The sequence below is a fragment of the Sciurus vulgaris genome (assembly GCF_902686455.1).
Source record: "Sciurus vulgaris genome assembly, chromosome: X".
Classification (NCBI taxonomy): Eukaryota; Metazoa; Chordata; class Mammalia; order Rodentia; family Sciuridae; genus Sciurus; species Sciurus vulgaris.
In genome coordinates, this window is record NC_136471.1 from 79046396 (window position 1) to 79068664 (window position 22269).

The following is a 22269-nucleotide window of genomic DNA, read 5'->3' on the forward strand; positions in this document are numbered from 1 at the left end:
TTACCCAGAATGCACGAGGCCTAGGCTTGGGTTGTAGCTCAGTGGTAGAGCACTTGCCTTGCACATGTTTGATCCTCGCCACCACATAAATAATAAAGGTATTTGTGTCCATCTACAACTAAAAAAAAGAGAAAAGAATGCACAAGGCCCTGGGTTCAACTTTCAGTACCTAAAAATAAATAAAGATTCTGGTCTGAGTCTTAGAAGAGAGATGGGGTGTCAGTTTAGAGTCATTTGCAGGGCTCAAGATGTAGTTCAGTGGTATGTAATATGGAAGAGCAAATAATAGAAGATTGGGGATATAGCTTGGTGGTAGGCATAGCCTCAGATATAGCTAGGTATAGCTTAGCATGCATGAGGCTGCTAGGTCATCTGCAAAGAACTTCTAACTGAAGCTCTAGGAGTGAACAATGTCACTTGGGGAAAGTGAAGAGAAAAGAGGACAAAAAAAATGGTATCATGGGAAACGTCTATAGTTAACCAGAGAAAGGAACTGAAAGAGAGACCAGAAGAATAGGAAGAAGACCCAAATCTGCAAGATATAAAAAATATAATCATGGGATGAAATCTGTCCTCACAGGTCAAGGTGAAGTCTAGTGTGTGTGTGTGTGTGTGTGTGAGATTTTTTTTTTTGTTTGGGATTAAACCTAGAATCTTGCAAACCATAAGCATGCACTCTACCATGAAGTCTATTAAATTTCCTTTCTCTCCCTCCACCCACAACAGGATTCAAAGCCATTCTCTTCCTCTTACTTCCTTCTCCTAATGTCATTTGTTCAACTAAATTTCAACTCTGTGCCCAACCTTGTGCTAATCACTATGGATAGATAAAAGATAAATAAGAGCTTGGAGAAGGCTCTTTTTTTTCCCTTTCTTTGTACCAGAGATGGAACCTAAGGGCACTTAACCTCTGAGCCACATCTCCAGCCCTTTTTATTTTTATTTTGAGACAGATCTCACAAAGTTGCTTAGGGCCTTGCTGAGTTGCCGAGGTTGGCTTTGAACTTGCAATCCTGCCTCAGCCTCCCAAGTCACTGAGATTACAGGTGTGTGCCAGTACATCAGGCTTGGGGCAGCCTCTTGAGAAGCCCCTGGTCTGATAGGAAAAATGAGGGCTAGGACTAGGGTGAGGCAACCAAGGCACTTAGGGTGTAAAAAGAAGGCACTTAGCCAGGCATACTATGGTCTCACCGTTGACCTTTGTATGACATCAAGAGCAAGTATCTCCTTCAATTTTGTATTCTAGATGTCTCATTTACCTCATCCATGTCCTGACTCTGGGCAGGATTCACATGTCATTAAAATAGCAAGGGCAGAATGTTAATTGTTTCTCTGTCTCCCAGAAAACCCAGAAACCACAGCAGTGATATGAAAGCTGGGTTTTCATGAGGAGCTGGCAATAGTTTGTCAGGCAGTGGAAGTGCAGAGGTCAGTGTGAACAAAGGCAGAGAGGCATAACACAACACAGAGTGTCTGAAGGAAAGGGTGATTGGGCTGCAGAGGACTGAGGAGAGTGTGTACTGGTTGGAGATGTTTGGGAAAATAGATGATATCAAGTTTAATAAAGCATTGAATGCCATATCATGTCTTGTCCTGCTAAGGTGACCAGTCATTTGGGTTTACCTAGAACTTTCCCAATTTTAGCAGTGAGTGTTCAGCATCCCTCATGTTATGGTTTAGATATGAGGTGTCCTCCAAAAGCCAATGTGAGAAACAATGCAAGAAAATTTAGAGGTATAGCTGGGTGTGGTGGCACATGCCTGTAGTTCCAGGCTGAGGCAGGAGAATCACAAGTTCAAAGACAGCCTCAGCAATTTAGTGAGGTCCTATGCAACCTAGTGAGAATGTGTCTCAAAATAAAAAATAAGGGGGTGGGGGAAGGAAGATAGTAGAATGAGACAGAGAGTATTACCCTACATATATGTATGATTACATGAATGGTGTGAATCTACATTGTGTATAACCACAGAAATGAAAAGTTATATCCCATTTTTATACAATGAATCAAAATACAGTCTGTAAAAATGAAAAAAAAAACAATAAAAAGGGTTGGGAATGTGGCTGGGTGGTTAAGTACCCCTGAGTTCAATCCCTGGTATCAAAAAATTAATTAAAATAAAAAGAAACTTTAGAGGTGAAATGATTGGGTTATGACAGTCTTAACCTAATCAGTGCATCAATCCACTTGAATAGATTAGCTGGGTGATAACTGTAGGTAGGTAGCAGCATGTGGCTTGAGGAGCTAGATCACTAGGGGCATGCCTCTGAGGTATATATTTTGTCCCTGGTGAACAGAGCTTATTTTCTCTCTGCTTCCTTGTTGCCGTGTCCAAGTTGCCTCCCTCTGTCATGCCCTTTCACCATGACTTTTTGCCTCACCTTCCCCCATAATGTCCTGCCTCATCTTGGTCCCAGAGCAACAGTCATCTATGAACTGAGACCTCTAAAACTGTGAGGCCCAAATAAACTTTTGCTCCTCTAAAATTGTTCTTGGCAGGTTTTTTGATCACAGTGGCAAAAAATTTGACTAAGACACCAAATAACCTCTCAGTTCCAGGAAACTGAAGCAATCATACCTTATTCTGGGTAGTATTCCTGTCATTCTTTATCCTAAAAGCAGTGGAAAACATTAAAGGGCTTTCACAAAGAATTGGTAGCATATACTTCATGTTTTAAGGTGACTTTAGCACATCTGGGTGAGATGTAGGAGGACTGGGCACTGAAGAAACCCAGGAGTCCAGTCACAGGGAGGAAGCATGGTACAGAAGTGGTTAGTGCTTCTCCTTTGGCATCCAGCAGACTACTTACAGTTCTATGGCTCAGCTCCTTCTTTCCTAGCTATGTGACCTGGGTAAGTTACTTAACCTACATGGGTCTCAGTTTCTGCATCTATAAATTGGGGACAATATGGTGCTTTCTTCAATGAATGGTGAGGATTAGTGAACATATTATTTAGCACAGTGCCTGGCATAGAGAGAGTGCTTTAATAAGCATTGACTCTCATTGCCTACATTATTGATTAGGAGATTATGGCAGCAATAGAAAAAGGAAAGGAAGGGGAACGGGATTTTGAGAAGGAGAATTACCAGACCTCACTGGTAATTCTGTCTGGTTAATTGATTATATTTTAATATGAATGAGTTTTGGTTGAAGTTCATTCTCTCAGGTATCAACATTTCAAGACATTTATATCAAATTGAGGAATGAGAGGCTTTGTCCCTTGAAGGGAAGCTTGCGAGGAAACAGAAAGGAGCTAGAATTGGAAAACAAAGTGTGTACTTGGAACTCCTAAGGTTAAGGGAGAGAAAGGTTGAGTCTCAAACACTTATCTTGACTTAGGTAGGGGATCTGAATAAAACGTGTGTAGGCACTAGATTGTATTAACCGAGAGGAAGGGCAATTTCTGGAACCTGCTTGGGGCAGAGATCCCTGAAGAGGCTTTTTCCCTGCAGACTGCCCTTTCCTGGCTGCCTGAGCCCAGGCAGCTCTTTCTTTAACTTTCACATATCTCTTAAACTTGTGCACATTTTGCTTTCCAGCAGGTTAGTATATAGGACTATTTTCATATATTGAGCTCACCACCTTTACTTCATCCCCCATACCCTGAAATATGTCCAAAAGCAGCATAAAGTGTTTATTATAGAAGATTTAGCACAAATTTGGGATGAGGATAGGTCTAGGTTTTAATTCTAGCTCTGTAGTTTTAAACTGTGCAACCTTTGGATATATTACTTAACCTCTCTGAGCCCCCGTTTCCTCAACTACAAGTATTAGGATAATAATAGCTACCTTGCCAGTACTGAGATTATGTATATCAGTGCTTAATTTAGCGCAAATCTGGCACATACTGGTTGCTCCATAAAAGTCTCCTTTCCTTTCATCCACCTAAGTGATTTCTTTTTCTTTTTTTCCTTTTTTAAATTTATTTTTTAAAATGACAAGTAATATTTTTACATATTTATGGTGTACAGTGTGATAATTCAATACATGCATGCAAGTGTAATGATCAAATCAAGGTAATTAGTATTTCCATCTCTTTGAACATTTATCATTTCTATGTGTTAGAAAACTTTGGACTCTTCTTTTCTAGCTATTTTTGAAATATATAAGAAATTGTTATAGAATAGTTACCCTACTCTGTTATAGACCATCAGAATTAATTTCTCCCATCTAACTGTATTTTGGAACCTGTTATCTAACTTTTAACCTCTCTTATCCCCCCTCCACCTCTCCTTCCCTGTCTCTAGTGACCACTATTCCACTATCTTCAACCTAAATCCTTTCTAAGTCTAGTAATAAAATTTCAAGTTTGAAATTTTATTATTATTAGGACACATCTTTTTCATTAAAATTACATTAAGAGGGGCTGGGTTTGTATCTCAGTGGTAGTGTTGGCCTAGCACGTGTGAGGCTCTGGGTTTGATCCTCAGCACCATATAGAAATAAATAAATAAATAAAAATAAAGGTATTGTGTCTATCTACAACTAAAAATATTTTTAAAAATTACATTAAGAATTAAGGCACTCCCCTCATAGCCATCCTCCCTCATATTTATTTACCAATGTGGTCATATGTAGAGCATGTGTGGCAAACATACATACAGAGTTGCACATAGGAACTGAAAACTGAACAGTCAAGAAAGCACGATGATTAGCTAAGAAAGAGTTTAGATCAGCATTTCGGAGAGTTGGTGAATAGCTGGAGGAATGGAAAAGATGGTGAGATGAAATAATAACAGGTCAGATGAGAAAGGGGCTATGAAAAAGGAAATATCCATTTGCTGGGCTGGTGGTGTAGCTCAGTTGTAGAGTGTTTTCCTAGCACACACAAGGCCTCAGGTTCAATTCTGAACACCACAAAAAAATAAAATTATAAAATAAAAAATAAAAGCCAGAAGCACTGGTGCATGCCTGTAATCCCAGAAACTGAGAAGACTGAGACAGGAGGATCATAAGTTCAAGGCCAACTTCAGCAATTTAGGAGACCCTGTCTCAAAATTAAAAATAAAAAGGACTGGGGATGTAGCTCAGTGGTAAAGCACCCTTGGATTAAATCCCCAGTACCAAAAAGAAGAAAGAAAATTAAAAAAAGAAAAACAGCATACACTTTATAGAGTTTACTATATGCCAGGCACTGTTCTAAGGGCTTTATGCATAATTAGAACATTTAATCCTCACTACAGCCATGTACTATTATTATCTCTGCTTTACAGATGAGGAAACTGAGGCATAGAGTGGCCAAGTAGCATGGTCAAAGTTACATAGGTAAGAAGTAGACCATGCTCCTTTTTAAATATATATACTGGGGATTGAACCCAGGAGTGCTTTATCAATGAGCTAAGTTCCCAGTCCTTTTTATTTATCTATTTATTTTTAAAAATTATAATTATAGATGGACACAATACCATATTTTATTTATTTATATGTGGTGCTGAGGATCAAACCCAGTGACTCACACATGCTAGGCAAGTATTGTACCAATGAGCCACGACACCAGCCCCTCATGTATTTATTTTTGAGACAGAGCCTTACTAAATTGCTGAGGCTGGCCTCACACTTGCAATCCTCCTGCCTCAGCCTCCTGAGTTGGTGGGATTACAGATGTATGCCACTCTGCCCAGCTCTTTTTTTTTAGAACATGTTCTTAATAACTAAACTACACTGACTTTGCACAAGGGTTTCAGTTGAAATGTACAACAGTTAGTCAATTCTCCTTTCTCCTTGTAGTCCACTGTCAAATCATTCTGCCTTTTCTTCCATAGTTCACCCTCAACTTTAATGCATGTATTTGTGCAAATGTCTGCCCTGACCTGAAACTCCTCGATATATTCAATCTATATCTATAATCATGAGTACAGGATGTCTATCCATCTAGTAGGGGTCTAACTTTTAAGTCAGAAGTGTTTCTACACATGATACTTAAATCCAAACACTGTACAAACTTCTATGTACTTGTATGATACCCATCATTTTTTGGGGGGAGGGATACTGGGAATAGAACTCAGGGGCACTCAACCACAGAGCCACATCCCCATCCCTATTTCATATTTCATTTAGAGACAGGGTTTCACCGAGTTGCCTAGTGCCTCACTTTTGCTGAGGCTGGCTTTGAACTTGCGACCCTCCTGCCTCAGCCTCCCCAACTGCTGGGATTATAGGCATGCATCACGGGCCTAGCTCCTGTCATTTATTGACTCCAACCTCCTTTGCTCTTAAAGGCACCAGCTTCACCTCTTACTACTACCCTCTGCCATCCTACACTTTTTTGCTCTAGTCACAGTCACCACACTCTGCTCTTTCAAGACTCTGAACCTTTGCATGTGCTTATAACCCTCTTCTCAGATGCCATTAATAACACAGGCTATGAAGCCCCTACTAAGTGTTAAGCATATACAAGTTATTACCACATGGTATGATAAGCATTCTCAGACATATGCTACCATGATGTACTGTGAGAATTCAGAGAGGGGAAGACTTGTTCTGAGGGACTTGGTCAGGATGCAAGGGTGGGTAGAAGGGAGTTAGAAGCTTCACGAGGATAGGACATTTGAGTTGAGTGTTAACTGATTAGGTTTTGGGAGGAAAGAAAACTGCAAAAATCTTTGGCTCCTCCTTCCCTGCCACACCCAGTTATCACATACTCTTGTAGATTCTCCATCCAAAATGACTCTTCCAGCTGTCTCTTCTTCTTCCTCTGCCACTGTCCTAGTCCCACAGGACCCACATGGGTTATTACAGCAGCTCCTTAACTGGCCATTCTGCCTCTGGTCTTTCTAATCCCCAATCTACTCTACATGTGGCTGTCAGGGTGCACTTCCGAAAGCACAGATCTGAAAGTGTTGATTCCTCTCCTTGAAACCCTTAATGTTTTTCTACTACCTATGGACAGTCTTCACCCTTTATGTGACACACAACGCCCATCACAATCTGCTCATAGTTTTTTTCCACCCCCCCAGCCATTCCACTCCATGAAGCTTCCACAGCAGATCATTTGTCTAACTCTGAAGACTTACCACACCCTATAAGATGTCTGTGTATTTTCTTCCTGTTTTATTGTCCTTCCCTGGAATACCCCAATCTTTTTCTACTTGTCCCTGTAGGTTTGCCCTGGCCTCATCTGGGAATCGAAGGGAGCTTAGCTCGATAGAATTGTAGAGTCTCTTTTCTATCACAGGTCAGGTCTGGCATTTGAGTATTGTGGAATCAGTAAAAGGAGTGAGCATTCCTCTCTATCCCCCACTGTGTGCACCCGGGCTATCTGATTGAGTATCTGAACCAGTTTGTGGTTGCCATGCCAATTCTCTATGGATACTGCAGCTTGCTCTGAAATCTCAACTCAGCTGGGGCCTTGACTACTCTCCTAGTTCAGCCAGCCTCTTCATCCATGATCTGACTCTCTTTTCTCCTTGCTCCTGACATCTTTACACAGACACCTCTAAATGGCTGTAGATGTCCCTAAAAGCACCACTACCATGAAAGACTGCAAGAACCTTTTGTTCTTAGGCCTTTTCTGCTCCCAGATCAGACCCCTTGAATATTGACCCTTCAATGCATCATGCTCAAGTTTGCAACGTCTCTTGGACTTTGATGTTTGAACTTCAATCTGCTTCCTAGCGGAGCCAATCCTATTATTGCCAAGTTCTTTGCACTAGTTTCAGCCTAGCTGAACCAACCTTGCTCCTTTCTGGCTCATGGAGAGTTCTAGTTATGCCTCACAGCCACGGTCTCAGTGCTTATGAGACTTACTTTACATTTTATTACCAACTTCAAAATACATGTTGTTTGATTCTCACAAAAGCTCTGTTGTAGTTATTATTAATGCTATATTGCAGGTGAGGAAACTGAGCACTGGAGCGAGTGAGTATAATGTGTCTGAGGTGTTAGAGCTAATCAATGGAAAGCCAGGTCTCCTGTTTCCAATGGCCTTCTTTCCCACCCTAGTCACTCAGCACATTATCCACTATGTGGCAAGTACTAAGCCCCACTTGCCTCAATGTCTCTTCCTTACACTCTTGTGACAGTCTCAAATTTTAAAAAGTCAGTCCATGGCTGGGCATGGTGGTGCACGCCTGTAATTCCAGCTATTCAGGAGGCTGAAGGAGGAGGATCACAAATTTGAGGTCAGCCTGGGAAATGTAGCAAGACTCTGTCTCAAAATAAAAAAAAAGTTTCAGATGTGGCTCAGTGGTAGAGCACCTCCGGATTCAATCCCTGGCAACCCTTTCCACAACCCTGCCAAAAAAGTCAGTCCTGGTTCAGCCTCCCCTTCCCCCTACTTCCCTGAAACAATGCATTCAGGCCTCCCCTTAAAGGTTCCTTCAGCCAGCTTCCACCTGGTGCAGAGGATACAAGAATCAAGTGTTCTCTCTCCGGCTGTTAACAACCAACCCAATAGCTTTATTGTCCCACCACTGCCCCCTGGAGAGGAAAGCCTTGATCTGGAATTGGAAACTTTTTCCTAGGGGGATTGATAGAATCTTCTGAAGACAAAGGTAGATTTCTTAGGTGATAAGGGGCTTCACATTTCTCATTGTGGGGAGGACTTGAGGTTCCCTCCTGGAGGAGGATGGAATTTAAAAGAGAAAAATCATTCTCTTGGTGGCCTTTTGGGCAGAGAGGGAATGCTCTGTGTTTGTTGAGTTGCATTGTGAGTGAAGAAGATGTCTTTCCATAAGAAAAGAAATCTCTGCCACCATGAGTGGGGACCTCTCTTCTGACAGGATGCAATGTCAATTCCTAAGGAGAAAGGAAATTTCTTGCAGGAAAGAAGTGTTTTTCTTTTAAGAGAAGGGAAGAACTCTCTCAGGGGTTGCTAAGTGTGACTGGAAAAAAAAATATCTAAAACTCTCTTTTCTAAAGGAGATACCTTGAAGGAGTAAACCTTCCATACTTTCACTCTGAAGGGGGAAAAAACTGTTTTGAGAGGGAGAACAATTCTGATGAGATCACCCCTGATTTTCGCTTCTTTTCTGATACACTTCCTACTTGGAGTCCACATATTCTGAGAGGGAGTGGCAAATACTTGCTCTAGCAAGGAGGTAGAAAAACTGAGGAACAAAACTACTGTGGGGGAAATTTTACTCTGAGGGTCCATTTGTGAAGTGACTCTGAGATGGGGAAAGCATTGTGAGACTGGGGAAGTCTTTTAGGAACCCCAGAAGCACAGAATGTTGAAGAGAGCTTAGAGATGTGCTAGGACAAAATTTGTTTGCTCACAAAGAAACAAGGTTGGGGAAGGGAATGTTTTGCTAATAAGTGACATAAGGAGAACTTGAACCTAACTTTGTTGAATCCCAGACCTAGGCTTTTCCTACTGCAGTTGACAGCAGGTGGGGTGATGCTGTGAGGAGACTGCCTCTGTGCTGTATGTGACCTATGCGGAAGGCTTCTCTGAAATAGCATGGGGGTGGTCAATTCAGAAATCAATTGGGAGAAGGAAACTGGGGAAGAGGATGAAATTAAGGGCTTCCAAGAGGAAAGGGGTCACAGTCATTGTATACCTGAGCAGCAGATTGTGGTTTGTAAGGAATGCTATATTTACAGGGAGTAAGGGGACAGCTTTCCCAGCAGCGTGGGGGAAGGGACCTCTGCAAGGTACCCAGGGAATGTGTGTCTCCTTCTCAGTCTGTCTCTGTCTCTGTGCCTCTATCATTCACTCAATTTCTCTATCATTTCCTGTCTCTCCAGAGGGAGTTGTCATTTTAATTTTTTAAAATCACAGGAAGGAGGTATGTGAATCAGACCCCAGTAAAGCTGTTAAAAATGAAAACAACCACCACCACCAAAAAAAAAAAAAAAAAAAAAAAAAAGAAAAAAAAGACAGAAAGGAAGGAAGAAAGGAAAACCAACAAGAACAATGAAAGTAGGAAAGAGTGGCTCAGGATCTGTCTTTGCTGTGGCCAGGAGCACAGTGGTTCCTCATTTGCAGCTTCAAATCACTCTTTCTTTTGCCCTTTCCTTTCTTGATCAGCAAAAAGCCAGCCAAGGCCAGCTCATCCAGGGGGAGGTCAGAGGTTACAGAAGAAAGAACTTCAACAAACACACAAGCCACTTCTTCATTTACTGTAAAATCCTGTTTAATGTGTAACATTTCAGGCAGAGAGAGGTCTTGGGGACCGAAGACAGGGGCAGCCCTGACCAACTCCCACTCCAACTTATCTGCCTGCTTCTCCCTCCCTAACTCCATTACCCCCAGACATGTCTCCTTCGTGGCCAGCTGGCAAACACTGTTCCTCCTTTCCTTGTGCTTGCTACCCTCCCTTCTCCACCCACGTATCCACAGCACCCCTTCTCCACTCTGCTTGCCCACATCCCTCCCCATTGATGTGACTCTAGAAATAGGGTATCTGACAGCACAGGGTTAAAATTAGTTTCAGAATTGGAGATGCTGTCAGAGCATCCCATCTCTTGTCCCCAGTGGTCCCAGGAAGAGGGAGAGGGAAGGGGGAAAGGTACAGGCAACAAGAGCTACCCACACCCCTGATAACCTTGAGCACTGGCATAGTGGTGGCCTCCGTCTCCCCACTCCTCCAGCTCCCCAGACAGAAGGCCCTGGGAGGAAGGGCAGTAGGGAGGGAAGGAAGGTTTTGATGGAGTAATCCCTAGCAGGCAGAGGCCTGTGTACTGGCAGGGGAGAAGGAGGGGCAGGCCCAGGGAAGGGTGGGGGACGGGATGGGAAGTTGCCTGGTATGTGGCATCAGCAGGCTGAGCAGCGGTCACTCTTCTCAGCTAGCCCGGCCCCAGTGCCAGGGCTGCGGCGCAGTATGTCTTTCAGGGAGCCATCCTGCTCGCTCAGCAGCTTGTTGATCTCATTCTGCTTGTATTCAGGTGAGAGGCGGTGGCCAAAACCTGAGCCCTTACGGGAAGGTGGATTGGAGCGGCGCTGGGCTCGGCGGGCACAGGCCCGGATGATGAGGTACACCACCTCCGCCACGTTGAGGATGATGCAGATACCAGAGGCAGCTAGCATGAAGACAGTGAAGACGGTTTTCTCCGTGGGGCGGGACACGAAGCAGTCCACTGTGTTGGGGCAAGGGTAGGCCTCACACTTGACCAGCCGCACCATGGCATAGCCAGGGTAGAGCAGATAGAATACATACATGAAGACAGCCTCAAACAGCAGCCGGAACACCACACTGATGACATAGGTCCACCACAGTGTCCCTGAGATGTGAACCTTGTGCCTCTTCACCTCTTCCAGGTGTAGGGGGTCCCCATGGCCCTCAAGTCGCAGCATTTTCTTCTCTATGTGCTGCTGATGAGCCACGTGCATAGCCACGAGGAGAGCTGGGGTGGAAACTAAGATGAGCTGTAGGGACCACAGACGCACATGGGAAATGGGGAAAAAATGGTCGTAGCAGACGCTGTTGCAGCCAGGCTGAAGGGTGTTGCAGATGAAGGAAGACTTCTCATCACCCCACACACTCTCTGCAGCCACCACCAGCACCATGATTCTGAAAATGAAGATGACCGACAGCCATACTCGGCCAATGGCAGTGGAATGCCGGTTCACACCACTGAGCAACGTGTACAAACCCGTCCAGTTCATCCTGCCTCATTCACACCTGCAAAACATGAGGTGTGAGAGAAACAAGCTGTCAGAAAATTGGAGCAGGAAGCTGGGCGATCACCCCCACCTCTTCCAAGAGCCAGTGGCAGGAAAGACTTGCACAGCTTTCAGCTTCACCTCATCTCCCATGCCAGTGTCTCCTCCTCACTCACTTGACTTGACTTCCCTATGCCCCACCCCCCTTCTTCACATTTATCCAACATTCTTTCATCTCTAGACCCTTTCTTCATGAGGCCCATTTTGTTCTGCTATCAGCCATCCCCTGTGGCTCCCCATCCCCCAGCTCCTTAACTCCCAACCTGGGGCTAAACCAACAAAGCCATTACCTTGGGGAGCGCCTATCCCTGAGGCCACCCAGACAGGTCCCCTATGGTCTCATGTCTGTGTAGGGGGAGTGGTCCCTGGGTCCGCGCCTGCGTTCCAATTCATCGCTGCCCGGTGCTGGGGAGTCATATGCTGCTTTATACCCAGTGTCTGCACAATGGGACCTTTGTGGGGCTCTGAACAACGCCCTTTAGAATTCAGATCAAACGTTCTGACTTCCGCCCACCCTACACACAGAGCACTTGTGTCCCAGCGCCGGACACCCAGCCTGCACCCACCTGTTCTGTGCCCGCCCGGTCCATCGCCGCACCCGCCCCATGGTCCCATCAGAAGAATGGCCGTGGCGGGGGAGGGAGATGGAACACACACAGGTGCATGTACAAGGTGATCCCAGGGGACCAAGATGCTCTGGGTCCTCCCCCATGGTCTATCAGAAACTTAGGGTCAGCAGGATTTTTCCTAGGCTTAAATCCCCTGCAGGGTATGGGTGAGCTAGAGGGAAGCAAAGGGAGCTTGAGTCTATCAAGCCAGTAACTGTGCTAAGCATTTTCCCACACATTCTTTCTTTCAAACAATTTGGCAAGCCTGTTAACCCATTTTCCTGATGAAGAAGCTGAAACTCAGTTAAATAACTCACTCAAGGTCATGCAGCTAGGAAGTGAGAGGGTAGGATGAAACATAAAAGTGTCTGAAAGCAGAAGTGTATATTTTTTCCACAGTAGACTCATAGTACCTTTGCAGATGGTGTAAAAAAAATAAGCTAGCCATTTAAAAGCAGAAAAGATCAGGGAGTGGTAGTGCATGCCTGTCATCCCAGCAATTAGGGAGGCTGAGGCAGGAGAACCACAAGTTCAAGGCCAGCCTTGGCAACTAAGTGAGGCCCTAAGCAACTTAGTGAGACCCTGTCTCAAAATTTAAAAAATAATATTTAAAAAAGGGGGCTTGGGATGTTGCTAAGTGGTTAAGCACCCCTGCATTCATTCCTTGGTCAAAAAAGAAGAAGGAGAAGGAGGAGGAGAAGAAGGAGAAAGTAACATCTAATATATGTCACCTGAAAAAAACACAAAAAGCATGGAAGCCTTCCACCTTTGAGCACATTCCAACTCAAGTATCATGGAGCAAACTTCATTATCCCTCCTCCCATCATTCCTTGAGTTATGGTAAAGGGAATCCTGAGAGGAGCTGGGTAGGTGGGTCCATGGCAAGGACAAGCCAGGTAAAGAAAGTGAAAGGTCACCAAGCAAACAGCAGGCTAGGAGATGAAATAAGCAAGAGTCCCATAGCTTTGGATTTGAATCTTGGTTCTTCACCTAATACGACCTTGAGCTACCTACTGAATTTATCTATGAATGGGGTTAATATCCAGGGTTATAGTAATGCTCAATGAAGTGACCTACAAAAGTTTTTAGTCCAGGTCAGGTTTCATAGTTGGTGATCTAATGGGTTGAGAACCTTCTCAGGAAGAGAAAACAATGCTGTCTTGGGGGGCAAAATGGTCTGCCAAATCAAGATTTTTCCTTTTTCTCCCTAATGCTCTTGTTGACTTACAGTGTCTGACGTGGAGCAGACAGCTCCGTTGCTGCCCTGCCCCCAATGTCAAGTGTGAATTGTAACCTCCCTTTCATGAGCTTGCCAGTTGCTCTGGGGAGGAAATTCTCCTCCATTCCTTAGGCAGGCAAAGAAGGCCTCTCCCCACCTCCCACTGCTTCTGCCATTATGCTGCAAGGAGATTGTGCTAGAAGCAGGGAACTGAATGTGAGGAACATTTGCTGGCCTGGACCAGAGGAAATGCAGGGCATTTCCTGCCTCCAGTTGCAGGCTCCACAGCAGGCACAGTGGCTGTGGAAGAAGCCCTCGATTCACTTCTGGGTGGTCCTCTCTGTCCTAGAGGGAAAGGGTAGGGCAACAGCAACTGGAAAAGTTGGGGAATGGGATCGGGATTGAAGAAACTGGGGGAAGAAGGAACAGTCCACTGGACATACAGTATTTTTCTGAACATCAACGTTTCTTCATTTAGCTGGAAAAAAAAACCTTGGTGAATTTGTGTTCAGTGCCTAAACCAGTTTGGGGAAGCAGGGGTAAATGTGTCATTTCTCCCAAGTCTTGGATTCTGGAGGCAAAGCTGCTGCAGGAGGCACCTCAGTTAGCTGTAAAGAAATGCTTCAGGTAGTGAGATGTATTAGATTTGCTTTTTTTGTGTGTTGGGGGGCAGGATCGAACCCAGAGGCCCTCTATCACTAAGCTACATCCCCAGCCCTTTTTATTTTTTGAGATAGGGTCTTGCTAAGCTGCCCAGGCTGTCCTCCAACTTGCTATCTTCCTGTCTCACCTCCCAAGTTGCTGAAATTACAGGCATGTGCCATATATGGATCCTTTTTTGTTTTTTCTTTTCCTTTTTTTTGTACTGGGGATTGAACCCAAGAGTGCTTTACTCCTGAGCCACATCCCCAGTCCTTTTTATTTTGAGATAGAGTTTCACCAAATTGCTTAGGTCTCACTAAATTACTGAGACTGGCTTTGAACTTTCGATCCTGCTGTCTCAGCCTCTGGAGCCACTGGGATTACAGGTGTGTGCCATCTCACTCCGCTTGTTTTTGAATGTATGACAGACACAATACCTTAATTTTATTTATTTTTATGTGGTGCTGAGAATCAAACTCAGTGCCTCACACGTGCTAGGCAAGCGCTCTACCACTGAGTCACAACTCCAACTCCTTAACGTATAGATTCTTAACACAGGTGGTTAAGGAGAATTGTTGAAAATTCTCTTACTGTTATATACTGCGCCCTTACACTCTACTCTTTCATGTAATTCTCAGAACAACACCCTGAGGTAGGATGTTGCTTTTATCCTCTGACACAGAGGAAGAAACTGAGGCAAAGAAAAGTGAAGGGACTTGCCTAAGGGTCATGCAGTCAACAAGTGACATAGCTTGGATTTGAACCAAGTCAAAACGACTCCAGAACCCATATTCTTTTCTATAAACTGTACTGCCATGGATAAATTGTGACTTTCTTTCTTTCCATGGACGTGTGTGTGTGTGTGTGTGTGTGTGTGTGTGTGTGTGTGTGTGTTTTGAGAATGGAAGTGTACCCAGTGGCACTCTTACTATTGAGCTACTCCTCTAGCCCTTTTACTTTTTATTTTGAGACAAGGTCTCAATAAATTGTCTATGCTGGCCTTGAACTTGCAGTCCTTCTGCCTCAGTCTCCCTAATAGTTGGTCCATGAGTATTCCCCCCCACCCCCATACTGAAGATTGATCCTAGGGCATTCTATCACTAAGGTAACTTCCCAGGACTTTTTTACCTTTTATTTTGAAACAGGGTCTTGCTAAGCTGCCAAGGCAAACTTCAAACATGCAATCCTCCTGCCTCAGCCTTTCAAGTAGCTGGGATTACAAGCATGTGCACCCGTGCCTGGCTCCATGGGTTTTAATTTTTAAGTTTGTTTTTTTTTTTTTGGGTGCTGGGGATCGAACCCAGGGCCTTATGCTTACAAGGCAAGCACTCTACCAACTGAGCTATCTCCCCAGCCCCTAAGTTTGTATTTTTTGTATTGAGGCTTAAACCTAGGACCTTCTGTATGCTCAGCAAGTGCTCTACTACTGAGCTATATGCCCAGCCCTTCATGTTCTTTTTTTTTTTTAGGAGCAGGTATCCAAAACTGGTCTGTCTTTTCATTCTCATTTCACCCCTTCTCCTCTTTCCTATCAATTGACACCTCTTTTTCTCCTTCCTTCCTGGAATTTACCATTGCCTCCCAATGTTGGTTTTTCTCTCGCTTACCTTTCTTGGGCTGCTTTCTCCAACTCCAAAGCAAAACTTAACTGTTCTCGTCTCTGCCCCTTAGAGGTGCCCCACAGACATCCTGGCCACCTCTGAGCTTTTAGGTTCTTGTAGTTTTCTGCCTCTTATCTTCTTAAACTCTCTGTGACATAGTTAGTAAGTGCCTTCAGGGTCCCTAAGAACCCTTGTGTGGGCACTGGGATTTCAATTTTTGCTTTGTCAGTTGGAAAGAGAACTGATCCCTATGTCAACATCAATACTCAAGGGTTGCATTTTAAAAACATCTAGGGGAGTGACCTGATTTTGAAATTCAAACTGTTTTCCCAACTTTGGGTTAAAGTCCAGGTATTGATATGCTCCGCGTTGCTCCAGGAGTGTTTTGCTCCCATGTTTAATTAGGAAGGCCTTTGTAGGCCTTGTCAGGTTTCAGGTTTGCCCCAGAACTCAAGCACAATCCAAAATCAGGAGATTGCACTTAGTCTTTACAACAAGCCTGTAATTTTATCCCCATTTTTCAGACCAGGAAGTTGACACTCAGAGAGTTACTTGCCTCAATGACAATTGCACTGCTGCCAAGTGGTAGAATCAAGTTCCAAAATTTATTTTCCTCTGACCTCGAAGCCTTTGTACATAGCACTGCTATTGGTGACTTCTCTTTTAGGGAGTTTGCATTCGAACTGTAACCAGGTCTACATCTCAAAAACCTCTACTCCTTCCTGTGCATGCTGGCATGTGCACACAACACATTCATTAAGTCTGTGTCTGTCTCTTTTGGCCCTCACCTCTTTACTGTCCGTTCTTCCAACTATAGAAAATCCTTATGATTTCTGAGGTTGGGGAAGAGGGGCTGAGCTGGGCTGGATGAGGTTACATTCAGTCTCAGAATCCATGTTCCCTCCCCCATTTCACAGACAGCCTGTGGTCACGAGGGGACATGGGACTTGCCTTGAGATTTCTCTCTGAATTTCTGGCTGCTTTCATTAGTTTGGCGGGGTTAAGGCCAAACTCCTTCAACTCTTTCTCTTCCCATGCTTATCTTCCCTGCCTCCACCCTGTGGTTCTACAGAATCTCCGTCATCTGACTTAGGTTTTCACCCTGCCATACAAATATGCTGTGGCCAGGCTTGGTCACATCCAGTCTGGTTCATTCCATTTTTCTCTTTCCCTTTCCCTGCTGTGGTCTTTTCATAAAACTTCTACTAATGTCAAGTACTTTACCACTATTTGAACTATCCCCAATTGCTCGTTCATCACCCCCTAACCTCCTGTTGCTCTCTATTTGAGCTTATTATAACAGCCACCATTTATGGAATGCCTTCTGTGTGTAGAAACTGTTATGTGCATCAACTCTCACTCTTATAACAACCCTGTGAGCCATGATCTGTTGACTTCAATCCACAGATCAGATAAAGGCAACTCAAAGAAGTGAAATTAACTTATCATGCAGCTGGTAAACAAGTGCTGGAACTCACTGGAAATCATATTGACCCCTCACCCAAGTTTGGGTCCCTTCTACATTGATAAGCTGCATCCTCATCTACACTTCAGTCCACTAAAACTCCTCTTGTCTAAATTCTCCTCTCCCCATCTCCTTTTCTATGTCCGTGCATTTAGCTGTGCCATTCCCAACAGCTGGAACAACTTTTAAACAATTAGAGAGCCGTCCCTCCTTTAAATCCCCAAACCATCAGTTACCCCAGGCTCAGCTTGAGTCTGCCTGCCTCCCTCAAGAAAATGGGAACACATGCTCTCAAATCTTCAGCCCCTTTGGCTGGCCCCCTGTGGCCCATTCAGTACATTGTATTCATCCACCTGCACCCCTGTGTTGGGAGCATGCCTGGTTTGCCTTGTATTCTGGGAAGGAAAACAGCATCTGGCATTGCCCAATTGTCCCACTGAACCCTGTCCCTGTGTGGGAGAAAATGTCACAGAGGGACAAACTTGGCTACCTTGTGTCACTCAAGTCTGTCTTCCTGGGAATCTGACCCTATGGGGGTGAGGAATATATTTGCATGAGAAAAAAAGGGTGAGAGGAAAAGCAACTTTGAGCCTTGAAAGAGAATAAGAGTTGGAGGCTGCAGAGAGAAGCTAAGCAAGCCTGGCACCTGGCAGGAGAAAACTCAGCTCAGCTCAGAGGAAAGCAAAGAAGGAACCTAAGTGGCTGAGTGCTGAGGTCAAGAGAAGGCAAGACCCAGGCCTCTCCCCAGCCCCATTTCGCCCCCACAGGTGCCACACCAGCCCTCCCAGGACCACCTCCCTCAGTCCCCAGCCTGCTCACCTCCCCGACACTGCCACACCTGGCTGCTGCTGCCCTTTCCCAGGGAATGTCTGCAGGCGTGTCTGCCCTATACCACTAGGCACTGTCAGCCCAGCCCAGGGGGAGGGACAAAGAGCCCAGGGCCAGAGCCAGAAATGGCCCACGGCCCAAGAGGAACCAGAAAAACATTAACCAGCCCCACCTCCTCCCACACACAATCATTAAACAAGATTGATTCCCTGAGCTCCCAATGGATTTGGAGTGATAGATCATATAGCTTGGAGTTGTTGCCCTGTCCCACAGGGAGGGAGGCATCATTATCACTCATGTGCCCATGCCTGGCTATCTGAGAGACTGAGCTAGATGTGGGCTCCTCAACATCCCACAGCCTTTCCCCACCTCCAGGCCTTAGGTAGATTCATCCATCATTTGAGCGAGTTGCTGAGTTTCTGGGCTGGGTACCATCCCTTCCAGTTCCCAGCCTCTAAAACTGAATGAAAGTGGGAGGGAAAAAACCATGAGTGATGGCACCTAAGGTCAAGGTCGGGGATAGCCATGCTTCCCACCCACATGGCAAGAGCAGGGTGCTTTATGGCTACCTGCTTATTGTCCAGGTACTGAGTGACTGGGGACAGACCCAAAGTATTTGCAATCACATTCCAGAACACTAAAACCTCATCAGAAATTGTCTTCTACTCTTAGGGTCAAAGCAGCTGAACAGCAAAATATCACGTGCAAGCAATGAATTTTGGCAATCATTTAGGTAAACAGAGAATGTCAACCCTTAACTGAGGGATCAACCTTTTTCTAAGGTCTCCACCACAGAGGGTGGAAGACCCTGCTAAATCCTGTGACCTGAATGGCACTGAAGAAATAAGCAAAGTTAACAGAAACTGGTCTCTTTCTGCTCTTCACCGCAGCTTCATTTCTCTTGCTAGACAGAAAGCCAGGGCCTCAACTTTCCTTGGCTGAACATCAATCAATAAGTCTTTACTGGACACCTAATGGGATCCCAACATATGGCTACATGTAGGGGACAAAGAGCAGAGGAGGGGAACACATCCCAACTGTTCTTAAGGAATTTACTGGGCTGGGGATGTAGCTCAGTGATAGAACCTTTGTCTAGAATATGTGAGGCCTTGGATTTAATCCCCAGCATTGTAAAAGGAAAAAAAAAAGCATTTATCAGCTTCCTGAGGAGACAAGACCAAGACCCAAGAAATCACTGTGTGTGCTCAATTGCATGGTTCTAACTTTGACTGTCCATGGAGTTTAAAGAAGGGGAAGGTGAAAAAATTGAAGTAGTCAGGGAAGTCTTCCTAGAGAGGAGGTAAAGTTTGAGTAGAGAGGTAAAGGATGGATAACAGATGGAAAGGGAAAGGGCGGGATTAGTATTCAATGGAGGAGGAACAGTATGAGTAAAACAGAGTTGGAATGAGTACGGCATGCCTAGGCATAGTAAGGAGGCACTCTATTGTGTGGCTGTAGAAGAAACCATTGGTCATTGACAGGACTCAGACCATGGAGGACCTTTAAAGTTAGATAGGGTTTGGTAAAATTGGTATAAGGCAAAACTGAATCAGATCCCGGTGTGTATATGGAGTGGGAGACCAGGCTGAATTCCATTCTTTAGTACTTGGTGATTACTGTAGAGCACAAGTTGGAGTGAATAAAGAGGACTAGCATTTCTTGAGTATTTAATGCATAACAGGCAATGTTCAAAGTGCTTTGCAAGTACTACTTTGAGTCTCAAAATAACCCTATGAAGTAGGCAGTATTAATATCACTATATTGTGGAGGAATTAAGGCACACAGAGGTTAAGGGACATAACTGAGGTCACCTGGTTAGGAAGTAACAAAGCTAAATCTGAACCTAGACAGTCTGGTTCTAGAACACCTTGTCTTTACCACCACATCACAGCTGATAAGCTCTCCATTGAGAATTTGTGTAAGAAGTGGTCCCTGGCTGGGTGTGGTGGTGCATACCTGTAACCCCAGCAACTCTGGAGGCTGAGGCAGGCAGATTGCAAGTTTGAGGTCAGTCTCAGCAACTTAGTGAGACCCTGTCTCAGAATAAAAATAAAAAGGGCTGGGGAGGTAGTTCAGAACAATCTAGGTTCAATCCCCAATGCTGGAAAAAAAGTGATCCCTGATTCCTGACTCCTATTAACTCAGAACCTTCTGATGAGGTGAGACAAGCACCTGAGTCACTACAACAAGGGAGTAGTTCAAAAGTGCCATATACAGATATGATATGCCAGAAGGAGTTCAGAGGTAGGAGAAAAGGGTAAGTTTCACGGAACAGGCAGAGTTGGACTTGGGTAATAAAGGAGATGGAGGGGGCCCAACATTCCAGGTGACAGGAAACTGTGAGATGTGTTTAGGGAATGGTGGGCAGACCTGTTTGACCAGAAGAGAGAGCTCCTATAAGCAGAACTCCTGGGAAGGAAACTCCGGGTCAATATTAGTATGTACTCATTGTTCCTGGGAGTTCTGGCAGGGTTTCTTTGAGGTGCTTGTAGTTCTAGGCCACAGGAAGTCTCTTTGAGTAGTTCGTAGCTGTATAAAAGATACTCTTACTAGAATCAACTTGTCCTTGGCCTGTTTACTGCTACTTGAGTACATCTTCTGGCTGGGGTGCTGCCGCTGCTAGAGAAGAAAAGCAGGGAGAGAGAAGGGAGGGGAGAAGAGGGAGACAATGGGAGGGAAAATGGAGAGAAGAAGAAGAAAACGACTCTAGTGAATAATGTTAATGCATTTGCTCCTGCTAAGCAGCTCAATTCAACTGCTTCCTTGATTCCTTTTGTTGTTGCTCTTTTAAGATATACATGCCATTAGAGTGTATTTTGACATATTATACATACGTGGTCCCTTGACTCAAGCAGAGTAGGTCATTTTTTTATCTTAGAATGAATGTTTTGAGGGACTATTTCAACTTCTTTTTTTGTGGTATTGGGCATTGAACCCAAGGACACTCTACTACTGAACCATATTCCTAGTCCCTTATATTTTCTATTTTGTTACAGGGTCTCACTAAGTTGCCCAGGCTGGCCTTCAACTTGTGATCCTCCTGCCTCAGTCTCCCAAGTTGCTAGGATTATAGGTGTGTGCCACTGTGCCTGGCTTCAGGAAATATCTAAACATTTTATGTCAGTCGGCTTATTTTCTGGAAATTACTCCAAGAAATCTTCATTAGACTTGGAGATATACAAGCTAAGAGTCTTAAATATAATAAGCCTGCCATCTCTGGCACCATTCAAACATCAGTCCAAACAAGGGCTTTCCCCATTCCTGTTCTACCTGAGACCAGGACAGTGGATCGAGGAGATGGATCACATTATTTGGGAGTACTTCTTACCAGTGACATCATCATACTTCAGAGCTTTGGGCTTCATAAACAGAATCAGCAGCCTGGTGAGAGATCTCAGCTTGTGACATCATAGAAGTGCCAACTGCCTCAGCCACAGCAACCGTGAGGCTTTTACTGAAGGCAGGCAGAAGCTCTGACTTGCAGGTGGAGTTCATCATCTAACCTGTCCCTGGACCTCATTACCAAACAAAATGTGGCGATTTGAATGGCTTTGATCAATGAGACAACATTGCTGTATGGTTCAGAAATCAAAGGGGATGGCTTCCAATATGAATGCTGTTTATGATACACAGGCAAACACTCTTCCCAAATGAGTCCATAGGATCAAGGAAATGGTTAACCTGGAAAATCTGCAGAGCATTTCTAAAGTCTCCACCTCAGCTCAGGCTGTGGAAGGTTATACAAAATTTCCCAGTAAGGGCTGCTAGGAAAAGATGGAAGCAGTCATGTATTCATAATGGCTATTGTTTTTCACAAATCCTTTTCAAAAGGCCACATAATTACATGAATGAATCTGTGCCCCAGGAATTCATGTTCTCAGAAGAGGCCAACTGGAGGTAAATGTTTTTAACATTAGATTATTTTATTTAACAAGTAATTATATGACATGTACATGAAAAAGTTAAAGAAAAACAGTACTTGGACACTGCTATAAAAAGAAATTTGCCACATTTACCTGTTTTTTCATTAGTGCATTATAGTTATACACAATATTAGGATTCATTTTGACATAATCATAAAGGCATTGAATATAATTTTCTCTAGTTCAGTCCCCAATACTTCCCCTTTCCTTCCCCACCTTCCTACCCCTGTTCCCTCTCCAGCTAGAGGTAATTATCAATATTTTCCAAGGGGGTTTCTGAAGAACTGTATGTTAGTCAACTTTCCATCATTGTGACAAAATACCTGAGAAAACCAACCTATAAGAAGGAAAGGTTTATTTTGGCTCATGGTTTTAGAG

At 44.3% G+C, this 22269-nt stretch overlaps 1 protein-coding gene across 3 annotated transcripts; it reads right to left on the minus strand.

Annotated features, from left to right (window-relative positions):
• Nucleotides 1-10329: 10329 nt before the first annotated feature.
• Nucleotides 10330-18082, minus strand: GJB1 (gap junction protein beta 1). 3 transcript variants are annotated; one of them, XM_079123942.1, is made up of 2 exons: nt 17960-18082; nt 10330-11564 (listed from the first exon to the last, which is right to left on the minus strand). In XM_079123942.1, exon 2 carries the CDS (start codon nt 11546-11548, stop codon nt 10697-10699), a length of 852 nt encoding a protein of 283 aa, XP_078980068.1. In that variant the 5' UTR covers nt 11549-11564; nt 17960-18082; the 3' UTR covers nt 10330-10696. The 3 variants fall into 3 exon arrangements, with proteins under 3 accessions (XP_078980068.1, XP_078980070.1, XP_078980069.1); XM_079123944.1 differs by lacking the exon at nt 17960-18082 and adding an exon at nt 15682-15910; XM_079123943.1 differs by lacking the exon at nt 17960-18082 and adding an exon at nt 11896-12045.
• Between the last annotated feature and the right edge of the window lie 4187 nt (nt 18083-22269).

Excerpts from the sequence above, each read along its gene's own strand:
- GJB1 (XM_079123942.1), bottom strand. The coding sequence starts at position 11,548 with ATGAACTGGACGGGTTTGTACACGTTGCTCAGTGGTGTGAACCGGCAT.